This window comes from Benincasa hispida, chromosome 1 (genome assembly GCF_009727055.1).
Source record: "Benincasa hispida cultivar B227 chromosome 1, ASM972705v1, whole genome shotgun sequence".
In the NCBI taxonomy this organism is placed as follows: domain Eukaryota; kingdom Viridiplantae; phylum Streptophyta; class Magnoliopsida; order Cucurbitales; family Cucurbitaceae; genus Benincasa; species Benincasa hispida.
In genome coordinates this window covers 35,627,811-35,643,494 of record NC_052349.1, presented here as the reverse complement: position 1 = coordinate 35,643,494, position 15,684 = coordinate 35,627,811, and the positions used below count along the sequence as shown (strand labels likewise).

General features: G+C 29.6%; 1 protein-coding gene across 1 annotated transcript; it reads left to right on the top strand.

The window, feature by feature from the left end:
• Nucleotides 1-10,971: 10,971 nt before the first annotated feature.
• On the top strand, nt 10,972-15,011 carry LOC120079650 (uncharacterized protein At4g06744-like). The gene is made up of 3 exons (XM_039033963.1): nt 10,972-11,628; nt 13,022-13,527; nt 14,443-15,011. Exons 1-3 carry the CDS (start codon nt 11,034-11,036, stop codon nt 14,707-14,709), a joined length of 1,368 nt encoding a protein of 455 aa, XP_038889891.1. The 5' UTR covers nt 10,972-11,033; the 3' UTR covers nt 14,710-15,011.
• Nucleotides 15,012-15,684: the final 673 nt, after the last annotated feature.

The following is a 15,684-nucleotide window of genomic DNA, read 5'->3' as shown; positions in this document are numbered from 1 at the left end:
TGAGCAAAGAAAATCTATGTCTGGCAGATAATGCAACTACACACAATACTTACAAATAAAAAATACTTTTTCAAATTGACAATGCTGAAAGCAAAAGTAAATACAATATCAGGTTCTGCAAACTTGATCGAAGGTTTTGGAAAAACAAATATTATTTTGCCTAAAGAAACAAAATTTACAATTGACAATGCATTGTTCTCTAGTCAATCAAAGAGAAATCTTCTAAGTTTTAAAGACATACGTTACAAAGTTATCATATTGAGACTGATAGTAAGAATAATGTGGAATATCTATATATTATCTCTACTGTCTCAAATGAAAAATGTATATTGGAAAAATTGTCTGTTTTATCTTCTGAATTGTATTATACTTATATACGAGTAATTGAAACATATGCAACAATGAACCTGAAGTTCATGAATGACATATTAACAATTTGGCATGACCAACTGGGTCATTCATAATCTATAATGATGAGCAGAATTATTGAGAATTCAAATTGACACCTATTGAAGAACTAAAAAATTCTTCAATCTATGAATTATCATGTGATGCTTGCTCTAAAGAAAAATTAATTATTAGACCATCACTAGCCAAAGTGGGGACTGAATCACCTGCATTTTTAGAACAACTTTATGGTGATATATGTTGACCTATTAACCCATCAAGTAGACCATTTAGATATTTTATGGTATTAATAGATGCATCCGGTAGATGGTCACATGTGTGCTTATTATCAAGTCGAAATCTTGAATTTGCAAGATTACTTGCTCATATAATTAAGTTAAGAGCACAATTTCCTGATTATACAATTAAGACCATCCGTCTTGATAATGCTGGTGAATTTACATCCCAAGCTTTTGATAATTATTGTATGTTAATTGGGATAAGTGTTGTACATCTTGTAGCTCATGTTCATACACAAAATGGTTTAGCAGAATCATTCATAAAAAGTTTACAATTAATTACAAGACCATTACTTATGAGAGCTAAGCTTCTTTCATCTGTATGAGACATACTATTTTGCATGCATCATCATTTGTACGTATTAGGCTAGTAGCTTATCATAAGTACTCGCCATTACAGTTAGCTTATGATCATGAGCCAAATATTTCCTATCTGAGAATTTTTGGTGTGCAGTATATGTTTCAATTGCTCCACCACAACGCACTAAGATGGGTTCTCAAAGGAGGTTAGGAATATATATTGGATATGATTTCCCATCAATTATTAAATATCTTGAATCCCTGAAGGATGATGTACTTATTGCACGATTTGTTGATTGTCATTTTAATGAGACAAATTTTCCAACATTAGAGGGAGGACTTAAGAAATTGGAAAAAATTTTTACATGGAATGTATCGTTATTGTCTCATTTAGATCCCCATACAGATCAATGTGAACTTGAAGTTCAAAAAATAATTCATTTGCAAAATATAGAAAATCAATTACCATATGCATTTATATATGCAAAAAAAGTAACTAAGTCACATATACCAATTGCAAATGTTCCATAAAAAATGATATCTCAACATAACAAGTTGTTGCTAATGAGACTGAAACATACTAAAGCGTGGTAGACCAGTGGGTTCCAAAGATAAAAATCCTCAAAAACGAAAAATAATTAACAGTAAAAAAGACTTGGTTGAGGATGTAAATACCCGTGAAGAAATCCTCAACATGACTAGCGAGGGAAGTGAAATACCTAAAGATAATAACGAGATTTCAATAAACTATGTCATGAGAGGAAAAAGATGGAATCAAATTAATATAGTTATTGACAATATTTTTGCGTATAATGTTCCTTTTGATATTATATCTAAAACTGAGGATCTTGAACCAAAATATGTTAAAAAATGTCGACATAAAAAAGACTGGCTTCAATGGAAAGAAGCAATCGAGGCAGAATTAAACTCACTTTTAAAACGACAGGTTTTTATATCAGTAGTCCGAACACCAGAAGGTGTCAAATCTGTGGGATACAAATGTGTATTTGTGAGGAAAAAAAATGAAAATAATGAGGTCACAAGATACAAAGCAAGACTAATTTCACAAGGTTTTTCACAAAGGCTTGGTATTGATTAGAAGGAGAAATATTCTCCAGTGGTGGATGCAATTACACTAAGATATTTAATTGGCTTGACTATGTATAAAAGTCTGGATATGCATCTGGATGTAGTCACAGTATATTTATATGGATCTCTTGATAAGAATATTTATATGAGAATTCCATAAGGATTTAAGGTACCTGAAATATATACATCAAATTTCTAGGAATGGTATTCAATAAAGTTACAGATATCACTATATGGATTGAAACAATCAGGACGGATGTGGTATAATCACCCGAGTGGATATTTATTGAAATAAAGATATCAAAATAATCCAACATGTTCACGTATTTTTATAAAAAAATCACAATCAGGATTTGCTATTATAATTGTATATGTTGATGACTTGGATATAAATGGAACTCCTGAAGAGCTTTCAAAGGCAATAGAATATCTTGAAAGAATTTGAGATGAAAGATCTTGGAAAAAAAAAATTTACCTTGGTTTGCAAATTGAGCATTTAGCAGATAGAATATTTATTTATCAGTCAACTTATACAGAAAAATTTTTAAAAAGATTTTATATGGACAAAGCACATCCATTAAATATTCCAATGGAAGTCCGTTCAGTGGATATAAAGAAAGATATTTTTCGACCTCAAGAAGATAATGAAGAACTTCTTGGTCCTGAAGTACCATATCTTAGTGCAATTGGTGCACTTATGTATTTTGCTAATAATACAAGACCAAATATTGCATTTTCAGTAAATTTATGAGCTAGATATAGCTCTTGTCCTATAAAAAGACATTGGAACAGAATTAAGCATATACTCCGTTATCTCCAAGGAACAATTGATATGGGTTTGTTTTATTCAAATAAATAAATTTTTGATCTAGTTGGTTATGCAGATTTTAGATATTTATTTGATCCACACAAAGCTAGATCTCAAACAGGTTATCTATTCACATGTGGAGGAATTGCTATATCATGGTGATCGGTGAAACTAACCATCACTTCCTCAAATCATGCTAAAATTCTTGCAATTCACGAGGCTAGTTGAGACTGTGTATGGCCAAGGTCAATGACTCAGCACATTCGTGAAACGTGTGGCTTGTCTTCTAATAAAAATCTTCCAACAATATTATACGAAGACAACACAACTTGCATAGCTCAAATCAAAGAAGGATATATTAAAGGAGATGGAACAAAGTATATTTCACCGAAGATTTTCTACACTCATGATCTTGAAGAAAATGACGACATTACTGTACAACAAATTTGTTCGAATGATAACCTGACAAACTTATTTACAAATGCATTACCAACCGCAACTTTTGAAAAATTGGTGCGCAACATTGGAATGCCACGACTCAGAATCCTTAAGTGATGTTTTCGTGAGGGGGAGTAAATATTGTATTCTTTTAAGAGTATGTATTATATGAAATATGTACTCTTTTTCCTTTACTAGGATTTTTTCTCATTGGATTTTTCCTAGTAAGGTTTTAACGAGACATATTTCATATATATATATGGGTATCTAAGGTAGAGTATTATAAATATTATAAAATAGATGTCCAATGCTTAGTGTCCTAAAAGTCATGTGTCATTTTTCATATTGTCCATGTGACTTGTAATAATTATTCATGCTTGGTGTCCATGTAAGTCCACATTCTACTTTGCCATTTTGCCTATAAATAGTGGCATTTGGTGGATCTCAATAAAATGTACATTGGTGAGAAATCCACTTCAAAATTCCATTAATTTTCATTTCATCCAATTTTATAATTCTAGTTATTTTATTTTATTTTATATTTTATCTATTTATTATTATTATATAAATATATTATTATATTATATTTTTCCAATATCTGTATTCCCGTCGTGCTCTTCAATTTCACAACAAATAAATGATTTTTCAAGAAAATTTATTCAATTAAATGCTTAATTATATACAATCTTTTTGTGTTTTTTTTTGTTTTAGAATTTATCAAACAGATTTTTCTTTTTAAACAAAAGTGTTTTTAATTGATTAAGAGCACTTGTTTAAGGGAAAAAAAATACCAAACATTGATGTTTTTTTTCCTTCTTTTAAGAAAAAAAAATATACTTGTTAGTTTTTAATAAGAATGGTAAAAGGCACTTAAATACCTAACAAAACTATAGTTCAAAACTAGCATTAATATATACTAACAACTTCGAGATTGAGATTTAATTTTTACCCACATATTGTTAAAAAAAATCTAAATACACATTAAAATATTTCATAAAAGTCCTTTTTGCATTTTTTAGTTCAACAATTATGAAGGTAGGATAAAATCATCCATCTAAGAGATGATAATTGGTACTTATTGAATTAGGGTCCATTTGACTTGTAAATAATAGTATATTTTTAGAAATAATTATATTTTAAAATAAATTGGAAACCTAACATAAAAGCTAAATATATATTTAGTCTCTAATGTATGAATATTTTTTCAATTTAGCCCATACTTTTTTAGGAATTTCAAATTAGTCCATACATGTTAACATTTTAGAATTTAGTCTCTCACCTTGGTGTATGTTAAAAGCGGGAGATGTCGAGATGGTAAATTGATTCAACATAATACTTAGGAGTTGTTTGGGGCGCTGATATGATATAGGATGTGGGGAGTTCTGATGTTTGGGGAGTTCTGATCGAGTATGAACAATATCGAGTATGTTTAAGCACTGAGATGATATACGATACACAGAAGGAAAATGATGGTGAGATACAAAACACGTTCCGAAAATGGGCCCATAAATAATTAAAATCGGTGAGATAGGATAATGAGCCTTCAAACAGATAGGATATAGGGATATACCATCTCATGTTGGGCCTCCAGATGGGCCCATAAATAATTAAAATCGGTGAGATAGGATAATGAGCCTTCAAACATATAGGATATGAGGATATACCATCTCATGTTGGACCTCCAGATAGCCCCTTAGGGAATCGACATAAATTTAGAAGAAAAAAAAGTTGTTCGTCAATTTAAAATAAAATCATGGAAATAAAAGCAAATCGAGTTTTCTTTTTCTATGATTTTTTCTCTTTTAATTTTTTGTTAATTTATTTAAATAAATTTATTATTAGTGAATTTTAATGGAAACTTAACACCTTTTGGTTTCCACTTTACAAAACTAACACCATTTTCTAAAACTTATTTAAATAGTTTTTTTTTTTAACTTATCGATTGTTTTGGCCTTTCTTGGTACATCTCCAAACAGACATTAGTAATTCTTCCAAAATATCATGTGATCTTCCTAAATCTTATACCAAATCTTATATATTTTCAAATTTCTCCAAATTCGATTATATTTACCAAATATTTTATCAAAATCTTACCTAAATTTTTAAATCTTTAGCCAAATTTCTAATTTTCAAATTAATTTACCAATGATTCAAATGATTTTTTTAGATGGATCTTAGTTGATTGATTTTGATTTTTAAATTTTTAGAAAGATTAATTTTTTTAAAAAAAAGAGGAAAATATATAAATCTCAGTATGAATCCTGGGTAGATTAACACAAAGATCGATGAATTCTTGGGCAAATTAATACTGAGATTTTATATATTTTCCATATCTTAACTATTTTTTTTTTTTCAAAATTTAAAAATCAAAATGCAATCATAAAAAATCTAATTGGTAAATTCATTTAGAAATTTAGAAATTTATATAATCATGAAACGGAAATTGACATAAAATTACATAAGAATTTAATATAATATTTGGTAAAGATAATTGGATTTGGAGAAATTTGAAAATATACACGATTTGGATAGATTATCTATTATTTAGAAAAAATACAAAAATCTCGACTCATTTCGTCCAAGATCGATCGAGAAAAATTAGTTTAACGACTTTTCAAAAATGAAAAATTGAGGTGCTATTTCTAAGTTATTTCTCAATTTTAATGTCCACGAGTAACCAGGGACTATTGTCAATTCATGATAGTCTTAATTGAAACAGATATTTTTTTTTAGTATAATTGAAATGGTTGTAAAAGGAGAAAAAAAATCCAAAATAATAAAACATATATCTGGGCTAACATAAAATAGTAGATCATGATATTTCGTTGTATTTGATATATTTCTTTGTTTCAACCTTTGACTTTATAAGGAAATTAAATAGTTAATTAATCTATAATCGCAACTCCATGATATAGTTCATTGGCAAATTATATGTTAATCATATTTTGGTCTCCAAAATTTCTTCATTTCAGTTTTCTTTTTAAGAAAAAAAAAATTAACATCTTGTTATGCTATATTTTGAATAGAAAAAATATTTATCTATACCTCTAAATTTTGAGATTTTATTAATTAAAATCTTGAATAAAAAATTATATTAATTTAAATTATGAACTTTTGTAGATGTATATTGCATTGACCTTTATGTTCCATATGAAAAAATATTGTGTGAGACTTATAATTTTTCAATTAAATTCCTAATTTTTAGAAGTTAATCAATTAAACTCTAATCCATGAATCAACTTCAATTGTTATTTTTTTTTTTAAACCAATATTTGAAGAAATGTACACATATGTGTGAGAATTGATACATTAATGATTTTATAAGCTAAATATAATGAAAAGTCTAAATTGATATACTTATGAAATCTAAGAGTTTAATTGATACAAATTATGAGTCTTACACTATATTGGATAAATGAAATATGGAGGATTTTTTTAGTGTATAAATTAAAACCAAAACAAACAAAAGAGTTTAAATATCCTTCTAAAGAGTTGAGGTCATCCATGATAGGTAATCTTCAATCCCAATCTCCAAGGTTTTGAAATGATGAGCACGAATCACAAGATGAAATGATGAGCACGAATCACAAGATCATGAGTCGTGATATTTCCTTTGCGCTTGACAAATAGAAATCATGGACGAAACTACTGCATTATTTTGAATGATGAGCATCAATAAAACCTTGTAATTCATTCAAATACCTCTTTGTTAACTCTCAAAAAGAGTTATTATTCCTAACTTAATTTGGGTTCGTCATCGGATTTTATATGTTTATTTTCCTATTTTGTAGGTACCAAGTAATCAAGAAGTAGAATTAGCAATTTGGAGCCAAACGTGGTTAATTTGAAGCAATTTGGAGTTGATTTAAGCATCTGAGCTTTAATAGAGTTGAAATTATCAAATTGCCATTGAGTATGATCAGCCATCGAGTACCATCAAGTAAAAGGCTATTGAGTATTATCGAGTAAAATTCTACCAAGTAAATAAGCATTGGATACCGAGTAAACGAGCATCGAGTATCGAGTTGTCAAGCAGCAAGTAGCAAGTTTCTGGCAGAACATTCAGCATTGCAACGCTCTTCACAAGCCTAAGTCCAACGCTCATTCGACGCTGAAAGGCAATAGCATCAAGTGCAGGGTAACGTTGTAATGATGCCCCAAGCGTCATGACGCTCTAGAGTTGGGTCATCGCCAGTGTTCCAACGCATTTCAATGCTTGGATTTCAATGATGAAAGACAGAACACTCAGTGTTGCAATGCCCCTACTAAGCATTGCAACATTGCGACGATTGACAAAAATTTGTCCAATGCGCGGTGCAAGCAAGCGTTGGACGCATCGTTGCAACGCCCGCTCAACGCTCTCCAATGTTGCCATAGCATTACTACGTTATTTCCAAGCATTATGACGCTGCGCGCAACCTATAAATAAGGCGTTGAGGTTCAGCCTTCGATAAGAAGACTCATATCACATTCCTACAACAAAATACCTTTGAATAGAATGAATTTTGAGAGTTTAGTCCGGTTTTGGGAGTCATTGAAGTCAAATTGCTGAGCAATTGCCATCATAGTCAATCTCGACTCTCTTTTGATCATTGTAATTCCAATATACCTTTTAGAGGCTAGGTAATTTTCTTGAGATAGTTTGTAGGTCTTAATTCTTGAAGTTTACTAGTTTAATTTATTCAATTGTTGTGAACCCTTTGGGTGAATTCGTTTTATTATTAATAGAGTTTCGATAAATTTTTCTAACAAATTAATTTATTGAATTTCTTGTATGCAAAATCAATCTAGCCCGTGCATAATTGATTGATTAAGTTGCACGTATTAGGATTGTATGTTTAGGGTCTAGTATGTTTCTGGCCAAATTCGTGCATGCCCTAATATAATCCTTCCCAAATAAATCATATTATAAGATATGGTTGTCCGGTTTGTAGTGTATTCCGACAATTGAACCATTTTTTAATGATTTTCAGTTTTAAGTTGTATGTCCTTGAGAAAGAAAAGTTTTAAACTGAATTAGTGCTGGTTTAGATTTTTATCGAAATTGACTAATTGAGCTATTAGAATTTCTAATAGGTTGAGGAGTTCACATAATTGGAGAAATTAACTAGTACCTAATGATAGAAAATAAAAAGCATACAAACTAATTCCAAGATTTTCCCACAATTTGATTCAACCCTTTTTTGTGCTAACTCTTAATTTTCCATGTTTGATGTTTAATTTATTTTATAAAACAAAAATAAAAACCATCAAAACCTTTTTAAGTGGAATTCCTAAATTGGCCTAAATTGATTCAACAGTCTTGGATTTGACCCCGATCTTATCATGTTACTACATTTGTGGTATAAGTCTTGGATCGGTGAAAATAAATTATCTTTACTTCGACCAGGAGCGGTTACGACAACGCTAGTTCCGGAGCCCGAACACTCTTCTAGTCTGTCAAAAGCTTCTATAGAATTTGAGAATCCATTTCGTCTAAAAGTTGGTGCAAGTCAACTTCAATTGTTGCAACTAAAGTTTAGGATATAAATTCAAATTTTAAATTGATACAATCATTAGTTTAAGATTTTAATGGATACCATTAAAGTCTTAGAGGTATAAAAAAATTATTTTAGTATTTTCTATTTTAAGATAGAAATAGAATGCAAACCGAAACTTTATTTCCTTTTTTGAATTAAAGTGCTCTACAGAAGCTTAAATTAAAAGTGATGAAATTTCTTTTACTAATTTCTCTTTTTTTAAATTAGACCCCGTTAGCTTTTATTCCTTTTAGGTAATTTGTTTACTAAAATTAAAAATAGTTGAAATCTTATGATGTTTGGATAATCAGGTTTGTTTCTTGGAAAAATTCGTAAGGATAATTTATATATTAATCTATCTAACATTTTAGTATTTTAGTGATATTTTATTGTTATGAATTTCACTTATATTAATTATATAATTTTTAAACAAATTAATTTGTTTAATTTTTTTATTAAAATGACATTAATTATTAATGCAATTTAGATTTGAAATACTGGAACTTATTCTGAAAAAAAGATAATTATATATGTTTGATGGTATTTATTTTAATTTATTATACAGATATATTATCAAAATAGAGAAGCGATTGTATTCGTTTTGATTAGTAGATAAATTTTTCGTATGAGTATAGCTTCATAGTTAAAGTATTTATTTCTTTCAACGAGAATGTAAGCGAGGTTCAAATTCTCTCACACTTCATATTCTTAAATAAACGAGTTAAGCACTACTATTCACTATTTATTTTCGACTATAATGAGACATCTTTTAATAATTGTTAGATATAAATTTAAGATATTTTATTTAACAGTATAAAATTGGCAATTACATTGGATTAGTCACCTTAAGTAAAATTTTCAAAACGACGGAGAGAACAGACCACGGGATTCCGTAAAATTTGTCGATTTTGGATAAACTACGACAAGTCGTTTCGAGTGCCATGACCATCGCCTTCTCGCCGCCACCCTTAACACGTGAACTTCTTTGTCTCATACATTTACCATCAAATCGTTATTATATTCCCTTTTATAATTTTTTTTTTTTTTTTTTACCAACCTTCAATAATTGACCTTTTTCCTTGCCATATAATTTTACCTTTTTTCATACGTTTAAATTACCAATTTAATCGTTATAGTTTCAGCTTAATTAGATAGATGTGCTCCGATCTTAAATCAAATTTCGTGGAGTTGAAGGGAAATATCTAAATACATGTCTTATTTTTCAATNTTATTATTTAATTAAATAAATTAAATTTGATTTAATTTATTAAATAAATAAATAATGAATTTAAATAAAATATATATATATATATATATATTATAACAAAATGTTCCAAAAGTACAAATATTTTTCAAACATTTTGAAAGGTAAATACTTTTTGAATTTTCTTATTTATAAGAATTTTACAAAAAAAAAAATATGATGGTAAAATTTTATTAAGAAGATATGTGGAGTTCCAAGTGAAATTGAATTTAGGTCATGTTTACTCTACTAAAAACATAATAGATTAATGAGAATAAAAAAAGTAGGTTCTATTTGATTATTTTTTGTGTTTGTTTACTTGTGTCTGCATTTGTACTGACATATGGATCTCATATCTAAATTTGTAATAAAATAACACAATCTAATCACTGATTGTAATAAAGAATACTCAATCCAATTGTGTCTGAGAATTACGTCCTATCGTTATTGTTATTAGTTACAACTAAAAAATAATCAATTATGATATTTTTATTGTTATTGTCATCGCTACCGTTAGCGTTATCACATGACCCTCAAAGATAGAGGTAGAGATAATGGTAATAGTAAATTTGATAAAATTCATAATTTGAAGTAAATGCAATCAAAATTAATCTTATTGTGTTTGTGATTCAAACTCACTACAATTGAATCATCAATAAAATGTTATTATAGTTACGCTAATCTTCATTATAATGGAGTAAAAGTGGCCTTAATCAAACTAAAGAGTAGAGATTAAACTTAAAAGAAATTATAGAAGTTTGATGCCCACATGTCGAACTTAACAAATAAAAAAAATTTAAAAATTTCTCTCTCGGTCTCCAACATGTTAAGTCACTAATGAATTTAAAAATTTACGAAAAATTTAAATATATGGAATATTTTAACAAACATGTTTCTCTATTTAACACCTCCCCCTTTCATTCTCCACTTCCATTCACAACACAACACCCATGGCTTCTTTCTCTTCTTTTTCGATCCTCCTCCTCCTCCCATTTCTCTCCTGCCTCCTACTTTCCCCGGCGGAACCCCGTCCCACCGCCATCGACAATCAACCCAACTCCCGGGAGGCATTGGAAATAATCATCGGTGGCGGCGGTGGGAACAATCCCGACCCAAATCCTCCAGAGACTCCAGAGTACCCACCTGACTGCCCTCCGCCGCCACCGCCACCATGTCCGCCGCCGCCGCCGGAGTTCGAGAACGAGCGGCTGAAGAAGGCATACTTCGTGATACAGAGACTGAGGAGGAAAATCACGAGCGGGAGGATGGACGTGGTGAAGACATGGACGGGGAAGGACGTTTGCCGGTACAAAGGGTTCCGATGCGACCCTCTGCCGGTGGAGAAAGAGAGGAGCATTTCTGCAGTGAGCTTTAATGGGTTCAGATTTGGAGGTCCGGAGCTGTTTCTTGAAGGATTTATGGACGAATTGGATGATATTGCGGTTTTTCATGCCAATTCTAATTTCTTTCGTGGCCCAATTCCGAAGAAAATCAATCGCCAGCGATTCTTTTATGAGATGGATCTAAGTAACAACAAGCTTCCAGGTTCTTACATTTTCTCATTCTTCCTATATTATCCTTTCCTTTTTTTTTTTTTGTTTTACAAAATCATTTCTTTAAATGTCAAACAGGACATTATATCTATGATTGGAGTGAGATTGACAATTTTTTTTTTATACTCTAAAATTATTTTCAAAGTTTTTTTAATTGATGCCTGTACTGTCAGATCGGAATAATGGAAATAGAATTATGCGATGGATTTTCACTATTACAAACTAAAGATTTTGGATTCAGGAGAAACTTTTGATTAACTATTATATAAATAGAGAGAGACATGCTTTTCTTTTAAATGAATCCATTTTTTTCTAAATATAGAAAAAAAAATTAAAATGGCTTTACTTTACTTTTGAGATCGGACTTAGAATGTTTAAATATATTAAAAGAAAAAAATATATAATTTTCATATAATTGCAAAGGGTAACACTTTTAAAGAATTCTAAGTATAGCAAAACCTTATTTATCATTGATAGATATTAAGAGTTAAATTTAAATTTTACTATATATACAAATTCTTTTACATTGTTTTTGTTGTACTATATTTGTTGATATTTTAAGTCTACTGTTATATTTGTTATTATCCGATTTTTAATAGAAGAAAATTTAAATCCTAAAAAAATGGAAATTGAAAATTTAGTCCCCATAAAAGCAACCATTTCATTTTGTAAATGCTATGTTACTTCTCTACTCAATAATCACTTCCATCAATTCCGAAAAGTGTTAATCAATATTTAAACTTTTTATATTGGAACCTTCAAATTTGAATTTCTAAGGTAATTAAACACAATTTAGAAATTTGGTTTTGAAAACAAAAAACGTTAGAACACCGTAGTTTAAATTTTGGCCAAATTTATCAAACCATAATAAAAATTAGTTAATTAGAATGGGATTTCATTGATAGATGAACCGTAATAGGGCTTAATCACAAACATAATTGGATTGATTTTATCGCGTTTACCTAGAATTATGAATCTATGTTATCATAATCTTTACTGGTTGACCCGATAACGATAACGATAAAAGTAACAATAAATATGACAAATTCATAATATTCATATCGTCGTAGTAACAATATCTATAACAATAACGGTAACGACAACGATAAAGGTAGTAGGTCTACGTAATTTTTAACCACAATCAGATTGATCACCTTTCCTTCTTCAATTAGATTACACGATTTATTACAAATTTCGATTTATTACAAATTTCAAGGTCCCACATTTTATTAAAACACGTAAAGAATAACAAAAGTAATCACCAGGGACTACTTTTTACATTATCGTTAATTGATGGATTACTTTTCGACTGGTAGTACATAGGCTTTATTCTATTTAGTTGATATACTTTTGATAATTAAAAATTGATTTGAATGAAATGTCAGGGGAGTTTCCGACAAACGCGTTGGGAGCGTCGGAGCTAACATTTCTGGACCTTCGATACAACAACTACTGTGGACCAATTCCGGACCAAATTTTCAACATGGATATTATCAGCGCCATTTACATTAACAACAACCAATTCACTTCAAATCTTCCATACAATTTAGGCAAAACTCCGGCGAAGTACTTGACATTCGCCCACAACCAGTTTTCTGGACCCATTCCCAGAAGCATCGGAGAAGCCAAGAAGACAATGGAAGAAATTGTGTTCTTCAACAACCAATTGGAAGGTTGTTTGCCGTTCGAGATCGGTTTGTTGGAAAACGCCGTGTTGTTTGACGCCGGAAAGAACCTCCTCACCGGCCCCATCCCGCTTTCCTTCGCTTGCTTGGCTAAGGCCGAGCTTCTCTATTTGGCCGACAACCAATTCTACGGTCCCGTGCCGGAAGAGATCTGCAAGTTGCCTAAACTTGGTAACTTCACCTTGAGGAACAATTTTTTCACTCAGGTACGTCATTGAATTCCCGTCACGGTTTACTTCCTATATCATAAAAACTTTTTTCTTTATCAGATAGGTATTTGAATTCTCAAATTTTATTTTATTTATTATTTATATATTTTTTCCATTTTAAGAATCACATCTGAGGTAAGAGAATTCAAACAATAGGTATCTTAATTTTAATTTTTGCGTTTAACGTCTTTGAATTTTTTTATTTGGTATATAATAGGTTTCTTAATTTTCAAGGGAGTATTTATTAAAAAGTGATTAATAGTTACTTAAACTTTCACTTTTGTTTTTTATCCAATTAGTCTTTAAATTTTGCCAACATGAGTATAACATAAATTTGTATTATTAATCTTAAGGTAGAGGTTTGATCCACGCAATGTTGCAAAAAATAATTTTCTCTTAATTTTCAATAAGTTTATTTCAATTTCAATTTGTGTCAAATTCGTGTCTAATAAATGATTGAATTTTCCATTTAGCATCTAAACATTCTCTAAAACTTTCAATTTTGTTAAATAAATTATTGAACTTTAAAAATTATCTAATACATTTTTTAACTTTTACTTTTGTGTCTAAAAGATCCCTATTTTTTTTTTTTAATATATCTAAGAGATCTTGATACATTGCTCATTTTTTAAATTTTAAAAACCTAGATACAAAATTAAAAGTTTATAGTATCATTAGATATAATAAAATTTAATTTTATATCTATTAATAAAACATTTCATATTCTTAAGGTGATCTATGAACTATAAAATAAAAAATTAAGAGACTTATCATATATTTTTTAAAGTTGATAGAGTAAAGGGACAAAAGATTAAACTTGTAAAATTTTTGAAGGATTGAACAAGTAATTTTTTTTTTCTAAAGTGTTGAACTCAACATTTTATTTACATGGTTTTTTGCTTTTCCTTTCAGGTGGGACCAACATGCAAGAAACTAATAAAGAAGAAGATTCTAGACGTTTCAAACAACTGCATTCCAGGACTCCCAAAGCAGAGATCCAAAGAAGAATGTATAGAATTTGCATATAGACCCAAATACTGCGGGAACGACATGTCGTTCACTTACCTACCTTGCAAAAACAATTACTATCTTCATCCCCACGTCTCTAAACCTAACGATAACGTAAACTACGTGTCGCCAAAGAAAACTTATGCCGCTCTCACTCCCCCACCCCAATAATTAAATCTCCTCCAAAACTTTATAATTTTCATTTCATTAATAAATTACTTTGTATTGTACAGGCCGACTTTCTCATAAGCATAAACAAATAAATAACCTATTATTATAGGCCAACTTGATGCTCCACGGTCGTTGTTTATGTTTTTTTTTTTTTTTCCCCTTCTTTTTTACATATATATTATTAGGGTTTTTGTTTGTTTTTTCTTGTTATTATTTTTTTCTTTTTTCCCCAACCCCTTATAGGGTAGGTTGATTTTAGTTGACTTTTTAAGGAACTGTTGACGTGTTATACTTATGAATCCTTATCCAATAAATTGTACCGGACAATCATTTTGTCTCTCATCATCGTCTTTTCTTTAATTGGATTAATTTTAGTTTATTTAGTTTCAATTTTTATTTGTTATTTTTAAATTTAGAGAAGTAATAAACATAAATGACTCTAGATAAAAATATAAATTTTAGACAAAAGACAATATTTAATTTAGAACATCATGAGAATATATATTGCTTTTTTCCATTGTTATATTTTGATCATATATGGAGTGGAAGCAAACATTAAAGAAAGTGCTTAATCTTTGAATAGGCTTAACTTTTAAATTTAATGAATTGAAATCTAATGTAAATATTGTGCATTTGCTTGTATCTGCTTGTCTACGTATACGTGCCCGGTTATTCATAAAGAAATATGAGTAGTTAAAAAATCACAAATCTATATTGTATTAAAAGGGATTGACTTTGAGGGGAGAATTTTTAACTTTTCTTTTTACTTTTAAACTCTTTTCGTAATGACAGTTTTATAATAAGGTCGTGTATATATATGGTAGTGGTGTCTTGTCTCAGGAACAAAACGTTGGAAAAAAAAAAAAAAAAGTAAATTAATAATATTTAAAAAAGAAATTGTTGATAAGGAAATGAGAGCAAGTGAAGCCGATATCATCCAAGCATGTAAATGATAAGTGGGCCCAACCAGACCAG

Bases quoted from the DNA above. Each gene is read 5' to 3' on its own strand.
- LOC120079650 (XM_039033963.1), top strand. From the start codon at position 11,034: ATGGCTTCTTTCTCTTCTTTTTCGATCCTCCTCCTCCTCCCATTTCTC. The intron at 11,629-13,021 runs GTTCTTACATTT...ATGAAATGTCAG, and splicing joins AAGTAACAACAAGCTTCCAG to GGGAGTTTCCGACAAACGCG. The intron at 13,528-14,442 runs GTACGTCATTGA...TTTTCCTTTCAG, and splicing joins GGAACAATTTTTTCACTCAG to GTGGGACCAACATGCAAGAA.